The sequence below is a fragment of the Chelonoidis abingdonii genome, chromosome 5 (assembly GCF_003597395.2).
Source record: "Chelonoidis abingdonii isolate Lonesome George chromosome 5, CheloAbing_2.0, whole genome shotgun sequence".
Lineage (NCBI taxonomy): Eukaryota > Metazoa > Chordata > Testudines > Testudinidae > Chelonoidis > Chelonoidis abingdonii.
Window position 1 is genome coordinate 145,842,255 of NC_133773.1, and position 24,817 is coordinate 145,867,071.

Genomic DNA, 24,817 nt, shown 5'->3' on the forward strand with positions numbered 1-24,817 from the left:
GCCTGGGTGGGCTCGCTGTGGGAAGTGCGCGGAGGGGCAGAGGATGCTGAATGCTCCAAGGAGAGACCCAGGAGGTGAAGCCGTGTGAGCTTCTTGCCCTGCAGACAGTCTGCTCCAAGGGAGAGGAGGCTCCCCAAAGTCCTGCCTCGCTTTGTGGGGAGCAGTTCCAGAGCATCGCCCAGGGACTCCATGACAGGGCGTTGTCGGGGCGGGGTGTCTCGCTGTGGCTGTGTCACTCTGTGGCTTCAGGAGTCGGTGTATACGTATGTGTCTGGGGTGTGAGCACACACCTGGAATCACAGACATGTGGGACCCTGAGAGATGCTCAAGTCCTGGGGCAGGACCGAGTGCACCCCGCCAGGTGTCTGTCCAGCTGCTCTTACAAACCTGCCATGCCGGGATTCCTCAGCCGCCCTCAGACACATGCCTGGGCCAGAGCTTAGCGAGTTTTTCCTAGGATCTGACCTGAATCTCCCTGGCTGCAGATTAAGCCCATTGTTTCCTGTCCAGAACAACTGCTCCCCGTCCCCTTTAATATACCTGGGACTGGGGTCAGGCCCCCGCTGTCTTTTCTCAAGACTAAACGTCTAGTTTTTTTAACCTCAGAATGGCCAGACTGGGTCAGCCCAAAGGTCCCTCTAGCCCCGTCTCCTGTCCTGAGGGAATGGACCGAACCGGGCAGTTAGCGAGTGATCCGTCCCGTCGCCCAGTCCCAGCTCTGGCAGGCAGACGGCAGCTTTTTGAAACCCTTCGCCTTTTCATTGCCCTCCTCTGGCTTCTCTCCACTTTATCCCCATCTTTCCTGAGCGTGGCCCTCAGACCTGGCCCCTGGACTCCAGCTGGGGCCTCCCCAGTGCCGAGCAGAGCGGGACGCTGACCCCCTGGGCTCCTGGTAATACACCCCAGAATAGATTCGCCGCCTTTGGAACTGCCTCACACCGTTGGCTCGTGCTCCGTCTGTGACCCACTAGAACCCCCTGCCCCTCTCCAGCGATACGGCCACCTGGGCGCCTGGTCCCCGTTTGGGAGCTGGGCGTCCGCTTTCCCCTCCCCACATGAAGTACTTCGCACGTGTCTGTCTTTGATTTCCATCCTGTTGATTGCAGACCAATTCCCATGTTGTGTGGCTGGGTCATTGTGTGCATACGTGTTAGTGCGTGTGTGTGTGTGTCTGTGTGCAATAGCAATCACCTGTCTGTCTGCTTCCCCCCTTTCTCCCTCCGAGGGCTGGAGGATGGGCTGGTGGCGATGGGGAGCGCAGATAGCGCGATGACATTTCTCCGGGTTTTGTCTGCCTCGATAGCATCTGATGTGTCCTGTTGAGGCTGGAGCAGCGGGGACACCGCCTGTCACTCAGCCGGCAGCCAGGGAGCCCGCAGCTGGGGGAAGAGAAAAGGGACTGACAGGGCAGCAGATGAGATTAGAAGGAGAAGAATCAAACCCATTACAGCCAGTCCACACGCCCATTGTGGGCCTGGCTTTTCATCCTCCCCTCCCCGGCCCAGGGCCTTGGAGGGCTGCGGGGGGTTGGAGAGGGAGGTTGTGGGTCAGCCTGTGGGGGCACTCGGGCTGGCTGGCTGGCTGTCCCTATGCACTTCTGTCTGTCCCTCTACCTGATCCTCTCCTTCCCTCCGCTGCAGCCCTGCTTGCTGTTGCCCTGGTGTGAATCCAGGGGAGCTCCGTGGAGGCACCCACGGTAACAGGGCTTGGGGCTGAGCCCCAGGTTTGCATTGCCCCCATCAGCGCAGGTTTGTAGCACGTAGCTAAAACCGAAAGAGCTCCCCTGCGCTGGCCATGGAGCCGGGCCAGGCTGCCTCTCGTGCCGGCGTGGCCGGAGGGCTCAGTGCCGGGGGGAGGCTCCCGGAGAGGGGAGGGAACAGGCTGTGGCAGGCAGGGCCCTGTGCGTTCAGAGCACTTCACGGATCTGGCCCCTATGGGGAGTGTCTGCCCATCGCTGTAACGGAGAGCAAGGTGCCAGGGCACCTTTAAGCCGAAAGCAACAGCAAGGGGCTGGCTGGGGGCTATTGTTCCTGCAGGAAGCATTGTGCTGAGAGGGCCAGGCATCAGATTGGCGTTTCCCAGCCTGTGCAAACATAACCCGCCTTCCCTGGCCACGGCATCTCATCCCTGCACAGAGGAGCCCAGCGGCCTAGTGCCCTTGGAGGGAGGGGAGCTGGGCCGGGCAACAGGAGGCTGGAGTGACACTGATGGATGGCCCATGAGATGGAGTGGATGGGGACCGGGCTCCGGGGAGGCAGCTGGAGACACACAGTTAGGTCAGAGTCTGCAGCAGCGGCTTGTGCAGGGGTCCCACCCATGGAGCTGGCAGGTGATAGACCCTTGGTGTGTGATGGGTGGTGCCTGCACCCGGGACACGGCGCCCATTCCTGGGCTGTCCGGCAGGGCAGAGGAGAGCACGGCCAGCCTGTGGCCAGTGGCTGCTCCATCACTGCTGCCTCGGGGGCGTGGTGCTAGGGCCGGCAGCGATGGTGCAGACAGCCTTAGCCAGGGACAAGAGAGCTGGCTCCAGCCCATATGGCAGAGGGCTCAGCTGGTGATGCCTGTGGGCACCGGCCCAGGGAGATCATAGAATCCTAGAACATCAGGGTTGGAAGGGACCTCAGGAGGTATCTAGGCCCACCCCCTGCTCAAATCAGGACCAACCCCCAACTAAATCCCCAAATGGCCCCCTCAAGGATTGAACTCACAACCCTGGGTTTAGCAGGCCACTGCCCAAACCCTTGGAGTGGGGCCTGGCTCAGAACGAGGCCAGGGACCCCAGGGCGCGGGTGAGAGTCCCGTGAGCCAGACCAAGCTGAGTAACAGTGCAGGGCCGGAGAGGGGCGAGAGGCCCTGCCATCTCCACGTGGGACGCTCACTGTGACGCACTATGGGAGCTGAAAAGCCGTCTCTGAGCAGCTGGTCGTGGATGGCGTTGTCCTGGGGGTACTTTGTACTGGGCGCTTGCTGGGGCAGAGCCTGCGTCGTCCACTGGGCTGGGAAATCTCCCGTGTGTTGTAGGGGTTACTGCCGTTTGAGTAATGCCAATAAGCAGTAGCTTGTGACCTCCTCCATTCGTGCCACAGATAACCCTCTGCAGAGCTGCCCGGCTCCCTGGCCCGTCACTGCAGGGTCTGAACCCTCCTAGCCTTCGAAATAACTAAAATCACCACCTCTCCCTCCCTCCCGAGTGTGCAAGTGAAACAACTTGCTTAGTTCAGGGGGCATCTCTGGTTCATTTGGGTAGGGGTGTGGGAAGGGGGCTGGGGATGTGGCTGTGGGCGAGTGTCTGGGGGGGGAATGGGTGTGGGAGGGTGTCTGAGTGTGAAGAATTTATTGAAGAAACGAAGGAGCCATTTGGGTCTTCACAGGCTGTGGCCTCTTCTCTCTGGTGGCAGGGAGTTCCACAGTCATGGCCCAGCTCGTGTAAATTCTGTCTTCTGCGCTGCTGAGCATCCCCTGGTCGGCGTCGTTGCTCTAGCGGGCTCTGTAATGTAGCCAACAGAGGCAGAACAAGACCTGAGGGCTGGAAGCTGAAGCCAGACACACTCCAGTCAGAAAGCGACAGATGTTTCTCACACCGAGGCCGATTCGCCACTGGGCCGAGCTGCTAAGGGCAGTGCAGGTCGTGGGAGGGAGCTGGGGCCAGTCCCAGTCCCATAGAGGGATACGAATGTTGAGACACAGACTCTGGGTCTGTTCCCACTGCCGCTGGAGGGGTCATTCCAGCTCAAGCAGACACGCCCGCGCTAGCTGCGACCGAGGCAGTGCGCTGCACAGAGAAGTGTGGCTGCAGCGGTGCGAGGGACTGGCTGCCCGGAGTATGACCCCGCCAGCCCCTCGGCACACGCTCCGCCGGCTAGCCCATCCCACTGCTTGCCCCGCCGCAGCCATCCTGCTGCTTTCAGTGCGCTGGCTTGAGCGGAGCTGGCACAAGCTCGGTCCGCGCTGGGTGTGTCCCCTCCAGCCCCTCTTGTTCTGGACTCGGCGGTTAACGGAGCCAGCGCAGTGACATCTGGCTAAGTGGGCAGGTGGCCAGGTTCGGGCCGGCTGGAGCTTTTCCTGCGTTTCGAGCTGGGAGCGTCCCTAGCGCTCTCCTGCTTGGCCCTGGCTGGGCGGACGTGTATGGGTTAGAACTGGGCCGGCCCCACGGCCTGGCTGCTTCTTGCCTTGCAAGCGGGAGTAGTTGCATTTCTGCCAAGCTGGGGTTGGTTCTTGCATTTCTTATGCCCCGTGCTAGCGAAGGGCCTGGCCTGGGACAGGGCTGGCACTACATGGGGGGCTGGAGACGGACTGTGGGAACCCTCTAGGGGACAGTTGAAGCAGGAGGTCCAGGCTGCCGGATCGGAGGGGTTCTCCGCATGGGCGGCGCCGTCTCAGAGGATGAGTCTTGTGAGCTTTGTCACCAAGTCAGGCAGCATCTCCATGGGCTCTTTGGGGAGCCCTTGTTGGCTGGGGCCTTGGACGCTAGCACGCCAGCCGGGTTCATCTAGTCTCTGCTCTCCCAGCCGCAGGAGACGCCCTCAGAGAATATTGCCCATGAGCCTGACAGGGACGGAATGGGGACAGCACCTGCCTGGATCTGTGGGGAAGTGAGTGTCCTGGTGGGGGCTGAGGTGAGCTAGCCCCAGGTCAGTGAGCCTGGCTGTGGGCGAGACAGCTCTGGACAGGGAGCCTCTGCACACGCCGATCAGTCGGGGATGGCGGCAGATCCTGCACTGACCAGCAGGAAGCTGGAGTCCTGGGCTGCAAGCCTGGCCCCAGGAAGTCAATGGGAGGGTGACGGCTTGGGGGTCAGCTGGGCCAGTAAGGGGTTCGGTCACCATCTGCCTTAGAACGCAGGGCATCCAGGAGCTCTGCTGCTTTCGTTCCAAGATCTGAGTCCAGCAGCATCATCCTGGCTCTGCCAGCCTGGGTACTCCTGGCAGGCCAGCCTCAGTATCCCCCAGCTCCAAATTCACCCCCAATCACAGACTCGTAGCCTTTAAGGTCAGAAGGGGCCATTATGATCATCTAGTCTGACCTCCTGCACAATGCAGGCCACAGAATCTCATCCACCCACTCCTGTAACAAACCTGTGTCTGAGCCACTGAAGGCCTCAAATCGTGGTTTAAAGACTTCAAGGTGCAGAGAATCCTCCCGCAAGTGACCTGTGCCCCATTCTGCAGAGGAAGATGAAAAACCTCCAGGGCCTCTGCCACTCTGCCCTGGAGGAAAATTCCTTCCTGACTCCAAATATGGCGATCAGCTAAACCCTGATCATGTGGGCAAGACTCACCAGCCAGCACCCAGGAAGGAATTATCTGTAGTAACTCAGATCCGACCCCATCTAACATCCCATCACAAGCCATTGGGCATATTTACTGCTAATAGCCAAACACCAATTAATAGCCAAAATTAGGCTATCCCATCGTATCATCCCCTCCATAAACTTATCAAGCTTAGTCTTGAAGCCAGATATGTCTTTTGCCCCCACTGCTCCCCTTGGAAGGTGTGACGGTGCTGCCTGTGGGAGCCAGCTGAGGTCACTTAATCAGGGTGAACTACAAACAAAACAGGGCAGACAAATCCCAAACGCTGGTGGTTATTTCACTTCTTAGATTTACCAACCAGCACAAAACAGCTTCTATAGCACCTCACTGGTCACTTAGAAGTTTAAACCACGCAGTTCCCTTAAAGTGCCCAGCCTCAGGCCTCCGTCCAGACACACCTGTCAGATATGATGATGATTCCTGAAAATCTTACTTCATCATATAAAAGAAAAGGTTCTTCCAATCCCAAAGGATCAGCCACAAAATAAAACCTTCACCTATATTTTCAAAGTCTAAAACTTTCCTAATGGCCAGTTCTATATCCATTTGTTCTTGTAGTCCCAGCAAATTGATACTAAGCTTAATAATTCCTTCCTCCTCCCTGGGATTATATCCCTACGATACATTTATAAAGAGCAATTTCATATCCCCCCTTCAATCTCTTTTTGGCCAGGCTTAAACAAGCCAAGCTCTTTGAAGATGTCTCCTATCAATAAGGCAGGTTTCCATTTCCACGATATCATCCTAAGATAGCCGATCTTTACTGAAGCATTGTTCCAGTTTAGAATACACATTCATTAAACATGGGAGACCAGAATTGCACACAGATATGCGCAGGTGAGGTCTCACCAGGCACATATGATTAACGGTACTAAACACCTCCTAATATCTCCAGTGGAAATACTCGACCATGAATGCATACACTAAAACGACATTACCATTATCTTTCACAGCCGTATACACAAACAATATGGCAGCTCACTCATCCTGATGCATCAACCAAATACTCCAAGGTCCTTTCTCCTCCCTCCTGTTACTTCCAACTGTTGGCCTCCAGCTTATAACCAAAATTCTTGTTATGAATCCCATAAGTGCATGACCTTGCAACTTTTTTTACTATTAAATTTCATCCTAGTTACTATTACTACCAGTTATCAAGGTGGTTCATCCAGAATCTTTCCTGTAAGGATAAGTCCCATGGATCACTTCATACTGTGTTAAGCAAGTTACCCCCCAGAATTTGTAGTCTCCGCAGACGTTTAATTAAACACAATTCGCTGGCCTCTTTGTGCCAAGGTCAAGTAATAAAAATTAAAATTAAGACCTGGTCCCAAAACTGAATCCGCTGAGGAAACTCCACTTAGTAAAGCGTCCCGTCCAGACCTGACAGTTCACCTATTACAGATATATGGACCCGATGTTGTAGTCTCCCCATTTACCCAGTTCCTTATCCACCTATTCCTTTATTCATCCTATGCAATGCACCATCTATTTGCCAATTTAGGCTAACTAATTCCCCATGTCGGAACCCTATCAAAATGCCAACTTTACTGAACATGGAGGTAAATTAATCAACTGAAGTTTCACTTTTGTCTAAAAAAATCTAGTTACACTTCTCAGAGAATAGATCAGGTTGGGGTTGGCAACAGATATCTTAACCTTTTGATCTAAAACCGATGTTATATTTATGTCCCAGTTTACCATTGACACTGAATGTTTCTTAACTACTTATCTTCCTTACAAAATTATTTCCAGACCAGTTGCATTACTGCAGATGTCCAAAACTGACAGACCTGTGGTTAACTCTGGATCACTTATATTCCCCTTATCTAAAGATGGGACACATAATAGTTAGCAATTCTCACAGTCGATTGGAATACAAACCCCTGAAGATTTAACTGATTCAATTTTAAAATTCATTATCTAATAGTCTTGCAATAATGTGCAGTTTCTTTAATATTCTTGGATGAGATAAATCTGGCCCCTCGATTTTATAGTCCGATTAAGCGTGTTTTTGAGTTTACTTCTACCTCGCGATGTAGTAAGATCTGGCCATCCATATCCTCATTCCCATTATGCTCATCATTCCATATAATACCCCCTTAAGCTACCTCAATTAAAGACTGAGGAGCAACAGATATTTGTTTAGGAATATTGAGGCACAAGAGCCCAGTGAATTAATTCCTTACCTACCAACTCAATAATCTCATGTATTTAGTGAGTTCGGTCCCACTTCTTCTTTCTTTGTTTTCTTCTTATTTATCTGGCTATAGAACCTTTTACTATTGGTTTTAATTCCCTTTGCAAGGTCCAACTCTACATGGCTTTTGGCCTTTCTCACTTTACCTCTACATGCTCTATAGAGACCAGTCCTGCAGGGACCGCTCCCTCTCTGGGCCCTCCCAGAGCCACCTGCACCATCTTGGCAGTGGGGTGAAGTGATCCCAGGTGACAAGAAGAAAGGCACTGGCAGTTACACACATTGAAAACGTAACCTAGCAGATCCAGTCTGTGTCCACGACAGTTTCTCTCACCCCAAGCTCCTTTCCAGCTTTCACCGGCCTGGCCAGGACCCGTCCCAGAGAACAAGTTACTTTGGCCCTGTGTTGGCCAAGGTGGAGGGTAAAGACGGAGTCTCTCTGTCCCTCGTATCCCCAACGAGAGGCTTTGTCCCAGTCAGGGAGGCCTCCTGGGGGCTCCATCTCCTTCGTCTCCCTGGCGTGCAGATGCGATGACACGTCTCTGTCTCCTGAGTTCAGGCCCGGGCCCGCCCCTGCTGGTCCGCCCCCCGGCTTTGTTTACAGCTAACATGGATACTGGGGCACAGCCGGATTCCTTTGTGGATGCCAGCCCCCTCCCTAGGCCTGGCTACCTGGTCTAACTGTTGTAGTGACATCACCCGGAGGGGTTTGCTGCTTCCCGTCTACCGCTAACACCCACATTTTATAGTGATGTTCGTACCCGGCCTCCTTTGCTCTCGTAGCATAGCTCACGACACCCTCTGGACAGCTGCCATGACAGCAGTGAGTTGGCTGGGTCTGAGGGCAGACAGTGCCCCGAAGCCACTGGCACCTGGGCTTGGAAGGTCCCAGGGAGCTTTGCCACTGATGTCAGTGGAGCCCGGCTTTCACCCCAGGGTGCGTCTGGGCTCGGCCCGTGGGAGGCAGCTGGCTGCTGCTGGCTCCAGGCCGGATGTCTCTTTGGAGTTATCTGTTCAGGCTCCGGCTAGCGTATCCTCTGCTGGGTTCTTCCTGCCCCGACTTGTCCCAGGGAGGGACCTGCCCATCAGTAATGGGGACCAGGCAGTGGAGCACCAGATATGCAGGGAGCAGCCAGGCTGCTGAGCCCCCCACCCGGGCTGGCACTTGGAAGGGGAGTTGGGGAAGATCTGATGCACCCCTAGATTCCCCGGGGCTGGGCACGGGATGCGGTGCTGGTGCTGTGGGTAGGGGCGAAGCATCGGACACTCTGGAGTGGTGACTCAGTTCCTAGAACAGCTGCCCCTACGGCCTTTCCCAGGCTGGAAGATCAGAACATCGCGCTCCCTGCCCCGGCCGGTGTACGGCCCTTGGGTGCCCAGGGCCCCCGGCCCCGGCCAGTGTACGGCCCTCGGATGCCCAGGGCCCCTGGCCCCGTCCAATGTACGGCCCTCGGGCGCCCAGGGACCCCGGTTCCGTCCAGTGTACAGCCCTTGGGTGCTCAGGGCCCCCGGCCCCGGCCGGTGTATGGCCCTCGGGTGCCCAGGGCCCCCGGCCCCGGCCGGTGTACGGCCTTCGGGTGCCAGGGCCTCAGCCTGGGTCCCAGTGAGGCCTCGTGTGCACAGGACAGAAAGCACCAGGCCTGGCACTGATGCACCCCCTTGTCAGCAGCCATGGCCCTGAGGCCAAGGACTGAATGGCCTGAGGAGCCTGAGCTGCTCTCTCGCCCCTGCAGGACAGGGCTGATGGGTGCCTCTGGGTGTGGCTGGGCGTGCGTCTCCCTGTCTTCCTCACTGTGCTGGGCTCCAGCCTCTAGCACTGTCCACCCTAAACCTCCCGTCAGCCCAGCCTGGGGGCAGGCTGCATGGGAGACCCTCTGAGCCCCTGCTAGCTTCATCCAGGCAATCCCTGTCCAGCGACCCAGGGGAGCAGCCTCATGCTGCTATCATTGCTGGCGGCTGCTGGGTGACCTGAGCACCCGGCAAGCCATTGCTTTCCTGACACGGACACGTGCGAACGAGGAGAAGGAGTCGAGCGCCTGCCCACCACAGCCTCCATGGGAAGATGCTCCCAGCTGACCGGACCCAGATTTCTGACTCTCACCCCACTTCCCTCTTTGTTCTGAGTCAAGTGGATGCTGGCAGGTCTCTGGACACCATCACACACAATAACAGCAGCAGCATCTTCTGCAGAGGGGAGGTTCTGGAAGGGGACTCAGGAATTCAGCGTTGGATTCCCAGTTCCCTTGTCACCATGCTGCAGTTCCCGGTGTCCGGCAGGGTCCTGGCAACCCAGGATGCAGGAAGAGAAAAGCTCGAATGGCTTTAAAGTGCTTGGTACCATGGCAATGGGAGCCATCGAAGCACGGGATAGACAAATCTGCACCTTCATCCCGGAGGAAGGGGGCTGGTGGTGGATGAGTCGCATCCAGGACCGTCCACGCCGACAGCCAAGCTTCGTGTTCTCGGCCCGTGAGCCCTGGGGTGATGGCATCTGAACCTCACTGGTGCTCCTGGGACAAGAACTACGTGACAGCCTGCTCACACTGGCTGGGCTTGCACGCTGGAGCCAGTCCGGGAGTAGAGACAGGATCTTGTGGTTGTCTGGCCAGTCACAGAGAACCAGTGCAACTCAGATCTGGAAGACTAGAAGTGCCCATGAGAATCCTTGGAGTGAATAAAACCATTCAAAAAGATGTGTCTGATGAGGAATCAATGAGAGGGAATTGCACCTTCCCCTTAGGCGTAGCAGGACCACAGGATCCTCAGGGATCACACCTCTCAGCCACCAGTGAAATGCAGCCACTGCTGGGCTGGAACGTGCTATGAAACCGCCTCGAATAGGAAAGGAAGAATCCCAAGAAGACAGGAACTAGGTTTTGGCCAAGACATGGGTTGATATCCCTGCTCTTGGGTGGTTGGTGGGGTGGTCATTTCCAGCACAACGTCCACCAAACCCCTGCCGGCCTTAGGGAAGTCACTGTGGCTGTGTGCCAGTGGTGGTCCATGGGATCCCTGACGTGTTCTCTTGGCCTTCTGCCTTCCCACCGGAGCAGAGACAAAACCCTCTGCTCTCCCTGGGGGATGCCATCCCATCTTCCCCCCGCTCGCCATCTTCCGCCCTCACTCCGCCATCACCATCTCGCCCGCTCCCTCCAGACACTGCTTCCAAGGCATTGGTGACTGGGGACATTTTGGCCTCTCCTGACAGATGAGAGACTCCGTATTGTCTCTTGCATGGAAGATGCTGGGTTCCCTTCAGGGCAGGCCAGGGCAGGGGGAGCCGCCTGACCCATCTCTTGTTTTGCGTCGGGCTCTCTCTTCCCGGGTCCAGATTTCTCTGCAATGTTGCTGCATCATTACAGTTCAGCCCCCCGGCCCCATCTCCGTCTGGCTGTTCTGGCTTCTCCCCCTTCCTTACCAGCTTCTTCATCTCTGCACCATGCTCTTTGTCCTGCCCCATCCTCTGCACCTCCCCTCTCTCGGTGAATGAGCGTTGAGTCTGGGGCCAGAGGGGCTCAGTGCATGGGGCCAGGGTTTCCTGGGGGAGACGGGAGCCTCTGGCAGATCTGTAGGGGTCAGGTTCTCGGACCTCTAGGAAGGCCTAACAGCGAAGCAAACTGCTCTCGGCCCAGCAACGATTCCCCCGTAGCTTGAGGGGCCGGCGGTGAGTCCCCCGTTGGCTGAGGGGCCTGGCCCAGCAGCGATTCCCCTGTAGCTTGAGGGGCCAGTGCTGAATCCCCCGTAGGCGAGGGTCCTGGCCCAGCCCAGCAGCGATTCCCATGTGAACCAGATGGGGAAATGTTCCGGCTGCAAGAAGCTCTCCTGGCTTTGCCTGCGCCCACAATCAAAGACTCATAGACTTTAAGGTCAGAAGGGACCATTATGATCATCTAGTCTGTCCTCCTGCACAATGCAGGCCACTGAATCTCACCCACCCACTCCTGTAACAACCCCCTAACCTATGTCTGAGTTATTGAAGTCCTCAAATTGTGGTTTGAAGACCTCAAGCTGCAGAGAATCCTCCAGCAAGTGACCCCTGCCCCTATTGCTAGCAATCAGAGCCGAATAGGCGAAAAACCTCCAGGGCCAATCTTGCCAATCCTGGCCCACGAGGAAAATTCTATCAACCCCCCAAATATTGGCGATTCGCTAAACCCTAAGAGCATGTGATGGGCAAAGGATCAAACACAGGACCAGCCCCCCAGGAAAGAGTATTCTCTGCCAGTAAACATTACATGAGCCCATCCCATCATAAAACAATCCCATTCACAGCCCATCTGGGCATACTTACACATATCCCCTGCCCCTCTTTGCCTGGCTCCAGCCCCTGTGGCCTGGCGGGAGTGACACTCCACGGCCAAAGGGCTGGCGCAGCCTTTGGTCTCGCACTGCTACGCCTTCCCCAGGAGGCTGCGGCGTTCCCCAGCAGGGCAGGGCTCCGGGACTCCTCTGGCCACTGGCCCTTCCGGGGTGTCTGACTCGCTGCCACTTGGGAGGCTGGGGCGCCTCAGTTCCCCCTCTCCCTGCCGCATGCCTCCCTTTTTCCTCCCCCTTGCGCCCTCCACCAGTGCTCAGGGATCTCCTCCTGCTGGGCGGACCCCTGCCCCTTGTTTGGGGGTAACGCTGCGGAGAAGGGCCGTGGAAACCACTAACCTGGAGCTTGTGAGCGTGGGGCTGTACCCTTGGGATGCTGAGTGAAAGGGCATTTCCCTAAAAGGTCCCTTCAAATAAAGCCTGGCCCCTTATTTTTCGAGTGAGTTTTCCTGCGTTCCATCCAGCATCGGTGGTCACCATCTCTCCTTCCAGCCTCCTCTCTCTCCCCGCCCCTCTCCCTCCATCCCTCCCCCTCAGGTCAGGTGGGGGCAAGGATCTCCCCAGCCCACCCCCTTCCTCCAGCCTCGCTTCTCCTTTCCGCCCTGCTCCCGCGTTCCCTGATGCCCAGCCCCACTGGTTTAGAGAGCCCGCTAAGTGCCCTATCAACATGTTAATCAAATTACTTAGGAGCTAAAATTGACGCTTTTCATTAATTATACAAGATTATTCTTATTGCAAATTCAAATTTATGCGCTCGGAACAGAAGGTGTTCAGCAGCGTTGCTGGGAATTTGCATATTAAATGGGGAGTGCTGTGCATTATAGATGCTAATTTATGCACATTGTCTTTATTTTTAACTCCCGGGCCCATATGCGCGGCTGCCTCTTAAGGAGGTGAAGACGTCCGACGTGGTTTTATTATTATTTTTCCCCCCTCTCCGCTTACTCAAAGTCGGCGGTGCCGGGGGAGGTGGGAGCAGCCATGTGGGGGTTCACTGGGGGATCAGAGCTCACTTGCTTGCTGTCAATCCCGGGTCCTTCCCGGGATAGGGAGGGGGAATAGTGTCCCCTCCCCATATTTCCACGTTCCTTCCTGTCTTTGATTACCACCTGGGACGATGGCTGGGTCCTTACTTAGGTACCCTTCTCCCTTTCTGTCGCTCTGTCTTCCATGTTCTCGCGCTCTTGGAGGTTATCTCCTGGCCCGATTAGCCTCAAAGGCTGGCTTATTTCTTTATTCTGGGAGACACGATGAGAGATTTTCTCTCTTTCCTTCTTTTGTTTACCCGAGACAGTTTTGTATTTTCGGCGCATTTAGTTGGACTGATGGACTTTTCCTAGGGAGGAATCGCCTGCTTGCCTGCATCCTGCCTCCCGCTGGCGTGGGGGAGAGCCACACAAGCAGGGCGAGACAGTCCTGATTGAACGCAGGAGTGTGGTTGCAGCTCAGGGAGATGCCATGTGCGTAAGGCTGAGACTGACTTAGAGGTGCTGTCCAGGCCGGGAGCAGAGCTGAGCCGTTCTAGTGTGGGCATGGAGGAGCTCCAGCACGTTTTCATGTGGGTGCTATAGGTTCTGGAGCATCTCCTATGGAGTTCTAGAGCAGCAGTGTGTGCTAAGGACTCTAGATCATGGTTCTAAAGCTGTGATGTGCACCGAGAGTTCTAGAGTACGGTTCTAGAACAGTGGTGCACAGTGTGACGAACTGGGACTGTTCCTAATGTTTGCTCTGAATACTGTGTTGGTGCCTCAGTGTCCCCTAGGCAGTTCTTAAGTATCTGGCAGAGCAAAGGGCCAGTGCACCTAATGCCTGGCACTCTGTCTCCTAGCAACTGATGGCCTGGGCCCCTCCTCTGCAAAGGTGCCAGCTGAAAGTGTTGGAGACAAAGGGATCAGGTGACCTCCTGGCCCGGGAAAGGAGCTGAGCAGAGAGGAGGGGCTGGAGGGGGTGGTTAGTCTGGAGCTGGCTGGGGATGAGGAGTGAAGTGCAGACGTGGGGGTCTGGCTCACTGCCCCCCAGAATGGACCCGGCCGAGGGGTCTGGTTCGCTGTATCTACAAGCTCTGTTTTAGACCCTGTTCCTGTCATCGAATAAACCTCTGTTTTGCTGGCTGAGAGTCACGTCTGACTGCAAAGTGGGGGTGCAGGACCCTGTGGCTTCCCCAGGACCCCGCCTGGGTGGGCTCGCTGTGGGAAGCCCACGGAGGGGCAGAGGATGCTGAATGCTCCAAGGAGAGACCCAGGAGGTGAAGCCGTGTGAGCTTCTTGCCCTGAACAAGTCTGCTCCAAGGGAGAGGAGGCTCCCCAAAGTCCTGACTGGCTTTGTGGGGAGCAGTTCCAGAGCATTGCCCGGGGACTCCGTGACACACAGTACAGGTTCTGGAGATGGTTCTAGATTGGCAGCATGTGCTCTGGGTTCTAGACCACTCTCTCCAGGAGGCAGATGTAAGACTCCTGCTCTTTGCACTGGGTTTGTCTGAGCTCATTCTGTGCGGGAACGTTCTTTGGCACAATGTCCTGGATCAGCGGATGGGGATACAACTCTGCTGTGTCCAGGTCTGGATTAGTGTCTCCGGGTCAGGACGCCCCTTGACCAGGGAGATATTGAGAAATGCTGAGGAGTTCCGAGAAGAGCCACAAACACGCTCGGGGGGCTGGAGGAGCCAAGTTGTTTGGCTAAGCAATGACTGAAGAATTGTCTGCCAGAGCCCGATGGGCAGTAACCCTTGGGGAGAGCTCAGGGTGCAGCTAAGAGGCTTGGGGCAGGTCCCATTGTGCTGAGCACGGCACAGGGCTAAGCGGAGACGTGGTTCGTGCCACGCAGCTCTCATGGCTAATTAAACCCAGCCCCTTAGCTGGTGTCGATGGGGGTGGCTGACCCATCACCAGTTCACACTTGCTGGCGGATCGGCCCAGGGAGGCGGGCGCAGTGTCACAAACCACAAAGGGACGGGGAAGGGAGGCTGGGTCGTGGTAATGAGCATGCAGGTCTGTCCGCTGCCGATTAATTATTCTTTGTACAGTGGTGGCGCCTAGGAGCCGGAGTCCCAGAGCAGGGCCAGGCGCCGGACGGACAAGCAGAGAGAGTCCCTGCCCGCAGGCCAGGAACCCACAGGAGGATCCAGGTGGATGGGGGCCGACAAGGGAAGGAGGAGCTGATGCTGGGCACCGTGGGCACAGCTTGGTGGTTCCAAGGCATTTCAGAGTGAGGGCGTGGGGGGGTTAAACAGACTAGATAGAGACTGGCAGCCCCCCACTCCCCCGGCCGGGATCCCTGCAGCTATGCTGCCCTGCCATGATCACAGCAGCTGGGGGTCTCATCCCAGGGCTTCCCACACTGAGGGAGGTTGAGAACAGGGTCCACCCTCTCCTTCCCAGCTGGCTAAATGGGGGGGCTTGTTCCTGGCTAACCAGGAGGGAGTCATGGGGGGAAGGGTGCACCCCAGGCTTTGGGAGCAGTGTAGAGGAGCAGAGGGGAGTGGTGTGGTCAGCGTTGTGGGCCAGCAGGACGACTGGAGCATGTTGAATGGAGTTGGGGTGAGGAGCAGTGGCCTGGAACCTTCTGCAGCCCCGACGCCAGGTATGCAGCAGCCCCAAGTACCCCGGTGGTGAGACACGACCCCCGCTGGGATGGTCCCGTAGAGAGCGGTCGCGCCTCAGCGCTCCGGTGTGGGGTACACAGGGTGTTGGTGGGACGCTGCTTACGACAGAGACTCCATTTCTCCGCGCTCTGTCCAGCGCTGAGCACACTCGACAAGTCGTAGTAATGACTGGGGGGGCCTGCAAGCACCGTCATCTGCGTAGCGTGCCCACAGGGAATACGGCAAGCCCTGGGGTTGGGGACATGGGGTGTGGCAGGGATGGGGGTACGGGAATGCTGGGTTTGTGGGGAGAGATGGATGTGGGGTGTGGGAAGGCAGGGTGTCGGGGGGGAGGATGAGGGCCATAGGGTGCAGTGTGGGGAACTGTATTCAAGTGCTGGCGCGGGAGTCCTGCTCCTGCTCCGTTCCCAGCGAGCTCTGGGCCACGGGGCAAAGGGCAGGGAGGGCGGCTCTGGGACTGTAACCACACCCCTGTCTCTGGGGTCCTGGCAGACATGGCAGGGGAGCCCCACAGTAGCAGATGTGGGATAATATGCCTCCAACATTCACAGACAGCCTGGGCTGGAAGGGACCTCGAGAGGTATTGAGCCCAGCCCCGTGTGCAGAGGCAGGGCCAGGCACAGCTAGACCATCCCTGACAAGTGTCCATCCAACCTGTTCTAAACACCCCCAGTGACGGGGGTCCCCTAGCCCCCCTTGGACGCCTGCTCTAGAGCTTCCCTGCCCCGAGCGGCTGGCAGCTTTTCCCAGGATCTGACCTGAATCTCCCTGGCTGCAGGTTAAGCCCGTTACTTCCTGTCCTGCCTGCAGTGGACACGGAGAACAATGGATCCCCCTCCGCTTTAGAACAGCCCTGCCTGCTGTTGTCAAGTCCCCTGTGGGTGTCTTTCCTCAACACTGAACACGCCCCGTGCGTTTAACGTTCCCTCACAGGTCAGCTTTGTGGAATCTTCTCTGTTTTGTTGCTTTTCTCTGGACTCTCCGATTTATCCGCCTCTTTCCTATGTGTGCTGCCCAGAACTGGCTGCGGTGCCAGTGCTGAGATGGGCGGGACAGTCATCTTCCGTGTCTTACCCACTGCGCCCCTGTGACCACACCCCAGAATATTAGCCCTTCTGGGGACTGCATCCCACTGGTGGCTCTTATTCAATTTGTGCTCCACGCCAGCCCCCAGAGCCTTGTCAGTGATCTGCCGCTAGCCAGCGAGGCCCAGTTTGTAGCCGGACATTTGATTTGCCCTTCCACACTGAAGTCCCCGTGCACTTGTCTTGGTAGAATTTCACCTTGTTGATTTCAGACCAATTCTCTAATATGTCTGGATCCTTTTGAATCCTCATCCTGTCCTCCAAACGGCTTGTAACCCCTCCCAGCTTGGCGTCAGCCACAGATCTGATACACATACTCACTACTCCATTGTCCAGATGCAGGGCTGAGCCCAGCAGGACCCTACCAGATGTGCCCTGCCAGTCTGACAGCAAACCATTGACAGCTCCTCTTTCATCCAGCTGGGCACCCACTTTCCAGTCATTCAATCTAAACCACAGTTCCCTAATGTCCTTAGGAGAATGTCCCCTGGGACTGTGTCAAAAGGAGTAAAATCAAGATATATCATGTCTGCTGGTCCCCCCAGTCCACTAGCCCAGTAACTTGCCAGAGAAGGAAATTAGGCTGCTTTGGCATGATTTGTTCTTGACAAGTCCGAACTGGCTATTTCTGATAGCTCAATAATTTGTCCCAGTATCTTTCTAGGTATCAGAGTTAGTCTGTAATGCCCCAGTTCTTTCTCCCCCTTTGGAAAGACTGGCACAATGTTTGCCCTTCTCCAGTTCTCTGGGACCTCACCCGTCCTGCCTGAGTTCTCGAAGACCATCTCCAATGCTTCTGAGATTGCTTCACCTAGTTCCTGAAGCACCCTTGGGTGGCTTTCCACAGGCCCTGCCAACAAGAATCCATCGCACTTGAGCACATGCAGAGCTTGAGTAGCCACGGTTGGCTGAGGCCCTGAAGCAGGAGGTGTAATACCCCTTCTGAAACTTGGGGGGCTAGTTGGGATCACCCAGGATGTTCTTCTTATCCATGGGAAAGTCCAGTCCCTCTTTGGATCTTGTCTCCCCGAGAGGAGAGTGGGGAGAGCTGGAGGCCAGCGGACAACCTGGGGTCGTTCCTGTGGGGCACACTCAGGGCTGGCGCTTCCATTTAGGTGGCCTAGGCAATCGCCTAGGGCGCCAGGATTATTGGGGGGCGGCAGGCGGCTCCGGTGGACCTGCTGCAGTCGTGCCTGCGGAGGGTCCCCTGGTCCCACAGCTCCAGTGGAGCTGCTGCAGACATTCCTGCGGACGGTCCGCTGCTCTCGTGGCTCCGGTGGACCTCCTGCAGGCACGGCTGCGGCAGCTCCACCGGAGCCGCGGGACCGGTGGACCTCCTGCAGGCACGGCTGCGGCAGCTCCACCGGAGCCGCGGGACCAGGGGACCCTCCGCAGGCATGACTGTGGCAGGTCCACTGGAGCTGCGGACCAGCGGACCCTCTCTGCAGGAATGCCTGCGGCAGGTCAACCGGAGCCGCGGGACCAGGGGACCCTCCGCAGGCACGATTGCGGCAGGTCCACCGGAGCCACGGACCAGCGCGCGGGGCGGCGAAATGGCCGTGCACCTAGGGCGCTAAAAACACTAGCGCCGGTCCTGGGCACACTCCTTCCTTTCCCGTCGTCATTCACGTGAGCGATGATACCTTGGAATGTCCCTCGGCCCAGCCCCCTCTGATCCTTCGGGGGAGTGTCGTCATCCCAGGGGGCTGCGTGGGGAGGGGAGTGGGGGTAGCAAGGCCTTGGAGAACGACTGCGTTTGCTTTGGGAGCAGGTAGGGGAGCTGGTGACATCTCGGGGAAGGCGCTCTCCTGCGTGCCCAGTCCTGCGTGCCCAGGCTCTGCTGTGTGCCCAGACCTGCGTGTCCAGGCTTTGCTGCATGCCCAGGCTCTGCTGCGTGCCCAGGCCTGCCAGGAAGGGCTCCAGTGAGGTGGGTGGGCCAGACACTAGACAGGGAGGGCCAGGCACCCAGGGGAGCAGCCTGCCAGCAAGGGCTCCTGGACAGGCGTCCACAGCGAGAGGGGGAGCGTGCTGGGGGCCGTTACCTGTGTGTGTGTTGGGGGGGTGGGATTACTTCTTTACTGAGAGCCTCTCCCTGTGTCCAGCCCTGGGGATAGGAGCCAGGCTGCCAGGACAGTGGTGGGGCCAGCTCCCCCCACATGCATCCCCAGGGCTTGTCCCGCTGATGGGGGGGCAGGAGGTACCCGTGGTCTTTGAGGTGCAGCCGCCCGTCCCATTGGGAGCCAAGCTGAGACCTCCCCACTTGTCCCCTCAGGTGACAGGCCCTGTCCCCTGAGCCATCCAGTCCCCCCAGAGCCTGGTGCAGCCAGCTTGGGGTGCTGGCGGGGCCCGAGGTCCCTGTACCTGGGGGCTGGGGTGGGTACAGGGCTGGCACCAGGCCAGGGAACAGCTGTGCCCTGGCCCCCGCTTTCCCCTGTGACCTGGCCCCACTGCCCCCTGTGGCACCACCTGGCTCCTGCGGGTGCCCCTCTGGGCCCAGAGACGCCCCGATTCTCTAGCTTGCTGCAGTGACCCCCGCTCCTCTGTGCCCCTCCCCTGTACTCCAGACTCGCTGCTCAATCAGCAGCTAATGGGGCTGCTGCTAAGTGGGCTCCTTCCCGCTGCGGCTCCTCTCGGCTGAGTCAACTCCCCACCCCCATCAGCTGCCTTTGCCTCAACCCCCTTCCCCCATCTGCCCCTCCACCAGCCCCCACTTCCTGCGCCGTCCCTGCGGTCCCCTGGCCGTATCCCCCTTCCTCTCCTCACTTCCTTTCCCTCCAGTCTGCTCTGCTCCCCTGCCCCGGCTTTGCCCCTTCCTGGCAGTGGGGCAGGAGCAGGAGGAGGGCTGGGACGGGGGTGAGGGAACAGCTAGGGTTGGAGCAAGGCGAGATTGAGGAGCATTAGCAGAGCTGGGGAGGGCAGACATGCTAGGATAGCAGGGGCTGTGGGTCGGGATTGGGGGGATCGGCAGGGCTGTGGGGGCAGACAGGCTAGGATAGCAGGGGCTGCAGGTTGGGATGAGAGGGATTGACAGGGTTTGGGGGATCCCAGGGGTGGGGTAGCAGAGGCTGCGGGTCAGGATTGGGGGGATCGGCAGGGCTGGGGGCAGACAGGCTGGGATAGCTGGGGCTGTGGATCATGATTGGTGGGATCAACAGTGTTGGGGGCAGACAGGCTGGGCTAGCAGGGCCTGTGGGTTGGGACCGGGGGGATTGGCAGAGTTTGGGGGATCCCAGGGGTGGGGTAGCAGAGGCCGCAGGTCGGGATTGGGGGGATCGGCAGGGCTGGGGGCAGACAGGCTGGGCTAGCAGGGGCTGTGGGTTGGGACGGGGGGGATTAGCAGGGTTTGGGGGAGCTCAGGGCTGGGGCTGCAGGTCGGGATTGGGGGCACAGCAGTGAGGCAGGGATCCCAAGGCTGAAAGCCTCGGAGCTGCCAGTGTGGAGCAGGGGGGAGCGGGCAGCCACCCGGGGTCCCAGATCTCGTCCTTCCTTCCGTGCAAGCTGCTGGGTTTGTGCACATGGGATGGGATAGCAGGGCCCCAGGAGACACATCCTGATCGGTGAGCTCCCAGCCCCTGCGCTGCGAAGGGGGGAGCTGTGCTCCCAGCCTCACATGGCCCAGTCTCACATGTGTGTACGCAGAGCCCCTATCCACAGCTCGTGCACACACACATGCACACACACGTGCACATGCACACGCATCCCCCCATGCACGCATTCCCCCCACATGCGTACGTACACCGATGTGCACACACACACACACTCCCACGCATGCACACCCGCATGCACATGTGCACATACCCCCATGCATGTGTGCGCACAGACACATGCACACACACGTGCACACACATGCGTGTGCACACACACTTCCATGCTCATGCGCGCACACATGTGCACATGCCCCCCCATGTGTGCGTGCACACACATATGTGCACACGCCAGACCCAGGCATGCACACACACTTCTATGTGCACACACACACCCAGATATGTGCCCACACACATGTGCACCCCCCATGCACACACCTGCACAGGGGTCACCCCAGCACACTCCCTGTATGAACACCCGGGTGGTGCCATTGCTGAGCGGAGAGGGGAGCTGGCCCCTGTAGTGAGGCAAAGCTCCTGCTCCCAGCCCTGACCATTTGTGCCCTCCCGCTCCCAGCTGTGGGTGCTGGCAGTGGGCTACTAGTACCAGCCCCGAGCACTGGCAGGGGCAACCCCCCCTGCAGCCGATCAAGCCTGGAGACGGAGCAGACCTACCAGGCTCGTATCCTGGGGCTAAGGGGGGAGCGAGCGCCCAGTGTTGCACCCATTGGCTTTGGGGGTCTGGAAGGAATTGCTGCCGGGGTCCTGGGCCCCCTCCCGCAGCTGGTCCTCGGGTGAGTGCAGGGGGCTCCAGGATCCCCGTGCCTCCCCGGGTGCAGGGGCTACTCCCTGCTTGTGTCTGGCTCAGTGGGGTGGCCATGGAGCGGCGGCCATGACCGGGGGCTGCCTGCAATGGGGCGCAGTGCCCTAGCTGGGGGAGATGTGTGCGGATTGATTTATTGGGAGAGCAGGGTTTGGATCCCAGAAGGACTTAGAGGCCTCGGCTCAGATCAGGGCCTGGTAGGCCAGGCGCTGCACAGACACATGTGAGAGACAGGCCCTGTCCGAAAGAGCTCACAGGCTCAACAGAGCAGGCAAAGGGTAACAGGGGAAACTGAGGCACCGAGCCGGGCTGGGACTGCGTGTTTGTGTAGCTGGCGGTGAGGGCTGATCTAGGACACAGGGTGGCTGGTTCTTTGAGGTGCAGGGGGCCCAGACTCACCTGTGACTGATCAGCCAGTCAAGCGAGGGTAAAAGCCAGGGGGAGCTGCCAGGAGCAGGCAGGAAGCCCCTGGGCCTGGAGGGGCTGATCCCGGCTCTGGGGGAAGCCTGGGTTCATATGTGGAAATTGCACTGAACTGTTTTACCGGAGAGAAAAGCGCTGAGGGTCTGGCCCAGAGCTCGACCTAGGGCGGCCCTCCCGAGGCTGGCCAGGCAGGTCAGATCACGCAGCAGCTTAGTGGGCCTGGGCTAGAGGTAGCCAGAGCGTGGCTTGGGGCACGTGCCCCTTGACTCACACCCCGTCCGTGGGATGTGGAAGGCTCCAGCCAGATACTCGTACGTCTGGTTTTAGGGGCACTGGCTGACAGGAGTGTCCTAAATTCAAAGCCTGACTCGTTCAGCCATATGTCCCTCCCCTACTCTCTGCCTCAGTGTCCCCATCTGCAAAATGGGGGTGAGAGTCCTGTAAACGGGTAACTGTGTATGTGTCACTGCTGCCCTCTGCTGGGTGTAATCAGAACTGCCCCACGGTGTCTCATAGGCCCTATGCTGCTAGCAGTGAAGATTCTCCTTTAGCTGCCGTGACAGGGGCCTGAGCGATTAGATCAAGGGATTGAAGTTCTGTCTCCCCTCCCAACCCCACGGGGTGCAGCATGGGGCCCCCCACACAGGGTATGTCACTCCTACAGGTCCTTCCACCTCCTTCCTGGTGCCTGCAGCCAGGTAGGCAAGTTCCCCCCGTCTGCCGTTCCCCTGGGTGGGGGGCCAGAGGGGACCAGCTGTGCTAGCAGGGAGCAGGGATGTGTCTCGTTATTGGTAGGTCCTGGGTTCTCCGTCTGTGCATATTTGCAGGTCCCAGAGTATCTGGGTGTCGGTAGGTCCTGGGGTGTCTGGCTGTGCATGTGGATAGGTCCCGGGGTGTCCAGCTGTGTGTGTGGGTAGGTCCCGGGGCATCCAGCTGTGCATCACTAGGTCCTGGGGCGTCCAGCTGTGCATGTGAGTAGGTCCCAGGGTGTCTGGCTGTGCATGTGGGTAGATCCTGGAGTGTCTGGCTGTGCATGGCAGTAGGTCCCAGGTGTCTGGCTGTGCGTGCGGGTAGATCCTGGAGTGTCCGGCTGTGCATGGCAGTAGGTCCCAGGTGTCTGGCTGTGTGTGTGGGTAGGTCCCGGGGTGTCCAGCTGTTTATGTGGGTAGGTCCCAGGGTGTCCAGCTGTGTGTGTGGGTAGATCCCGGGGCATCCAGCTGTGCATCGCTAGGTCCTGGGGCATCCTGCTGTGCATGTGGGTAGATCTCAGGGTGTCCGGCTGTGCATGGCGGTAGGTCCTGGGGTGTCCGGCTGTGTGTGTGGGTAGGTCCCGGGTGTCCAGCTGTGCATGTGGGTAGGTCCCAGGGTGTCCGGCTGTGCATGGCGGTAGGTCCTGGGTGTCCGGCTGTGCGTGCGGGTAGGTCCCGGGTGTCTGGCTGTGCGTGTGGGTAGGTCCCAGGGTGTCCCGCTGTGCGTGTGGGTAGGTCCTGGGTGTCCGGCTGTGTGTGTGGGTAGGTCCCTGGGTGTCCGGCTGTGTGTGTGGGTAGGTCCCTGGGTGTCCGGCTGTGCATGGCAGTAGGTCCCAGGTGTCCGGCTGTGTGTGTGGGTAGGTCCCAGGGTGCCTGGCTGTGAGTGTGGGTAGGTCCCGGGTGTCGGCTGTGCGTGTGGGTAGGTCCCAGGGTGTCCGGCTGTGCGTGTGGGTAGTTCCCGGGTGTCCGGCTGTGTGTGTGGGTAGGTCCCCGGGTGTCCGGCTGTGCGTGTGGGTAGGTCCCGGGTGTCCGGCTGTGCGTGGCAGTAGGTCCCAGGTGTCTGGCTGTGTGTGTGAGTAGGTCCCATGGTGTCTGGCTGTGCGTGTGGGTAGATCCCAGGTGTCCGGCTGTGCGTGGCAGTAAGTCCCAGGTGTCCGGCTGTGCATGTGGGTAGGTCCCGGGGTGTCTGGCTGTGCGTGGCAGTAGGTCCCAGGTGTCCGGCTGTGCGTGTGGGTAGGTCCCGGGGTGTTCTCCCCCTATGCCAACCCCTGCACAAATGCTGCTGTGGCCATTTAATAATTGATGGTGTGATGGCGATTACGGGGCCGGTAAAAGCGTCCTGAATATTTCATCAGGCCGCGATGCTGCTGGGAATGGATGGGGCTCCCTCCTCATCCATCTTCTGCAGTGGGCTCAGCAAGGGCTCTTCCCTCCTGCTGCTTCAGCTTCTCCCTGGGGGCCGGCCTGGGCTGCCTCACACTCCTGGACTCCTCTCCCCTTCTCTGGCCCAGCACCCCCTGCTCTCCAGGCTGCTTCTCCGGGGGGCGTCCTACAGCAGCCAAGGGAAACGGCTGGGCCCCCACAGCCCTCGGCAGCGCTCCCCGCTCTCCCCTCCCCCGCACGGCTCCGGGGTCCCCCGGCTCGGATTCCCTCATTGATCGGCTCTGCAGCAATAAAACCCATTAGCTGCCAGGGAGGGCTCAGCTGGTGATCGATACCCAGGGCAGCCAGGGAGAAGCCGCTGGCAGGGCCAGCCCGGCGCTCTCCGGCAGAGACGGCTGGAGACGTGTTCGTGGGGACCGACGGCCGCGGGCGGGCGGGGGCGTCTGCACACGGGAGTTGGGGCAGGGCGCTCTGGCCGGCTGCTGGAGGGCGTGGCTGTGACTGGCGCTGAGGTGGGAGGGGAGCATGTGGGGGTTCACGCAGCCGCCCATGGGTCTGCCAGCTGTCGCCACCCCCCACTGCCATCTGACCAGCCACCCGAGCTTGCTGCCCCCCTGGGGGCGGAGGAGAGACCTGGCATGGCATCCTGCCTGGCCTGCGCGGCCCCCACCAGGGAGCCAGGGCCCTGGGAACGGGGCTGGTTCCCCATGTCACCCCAAGGGTGCTGGTCTGGCCCCATTCGTCTCCCCAGGACATCCCCACCCCATGGCCTGGGGGGAGAGACACCCAGAGCTCGGGGCGGGGGGCCAGCGGGCTATGCCCCTGCTCAGAGGGCACGGATCTCCTTAGGGGCCATGTGGGATGGGGCGGGCAGGGTGGGGTGGGAGGAGATGTGTTGGGGGAGTGGGATGAGGAGGAATGCGGGGGGACCAGTAGGACAGCTCCCCCCTCACACACACACACATTAAATGTCTGGATTTCTCCTCTTTTCTCTCAGGTTTTTCCTCAAGTTCTTCCTCAAGTGCAACCAGAACTGCCTGAAGAATGCGGGGAACCCCCGGGACATGCGCCGCTTCCAGGTGAACCCCCTTCCCCCCGGGACAGGGGCCCCGGCCCAGCACTGTATCTCACCCAAGGCGCCGGGGTTCGGTCAGGCCTCCAGCCAGGCCCCCGCTGCCCGCTCTGGCAGTGTCCCGTTGTGCCAGCCCCTGGGTGGGGGGAAAGGGCCCCATGGGCCCCCCAGCAGGTAACTGCGAGCGCAGCCTGGGATGGGCCTGGCGGGGAAGGGTACAACCCCGGGGTGTTCCTGGCACTGAGATCTGGGGGTGTGGAGGGGAGGGTTG

General features: G+C 58.9%; 1 protein-coding gene across 1 annotated transcript in view; it reads left to right on the top strand.

The window, feature by feature from the left end:
* Window positions 1-24,817, top strand: part of EBF4 (EBF family member 4) — a 117,268-nt gene that overhangs the window by 49,309 nt on the left and 43,142 nt on the right. The window contains exon 7 of the mRNA XM_075066215.1: window positions 24,472-24,553. Coding sequence (XP_074922316.1) covers window positions 24,472-24,553 — 82 coding nt within the window. The remainder of the gene's footprint in view (window positions 1-24,471; window positions 24,554-24,817) is intronic.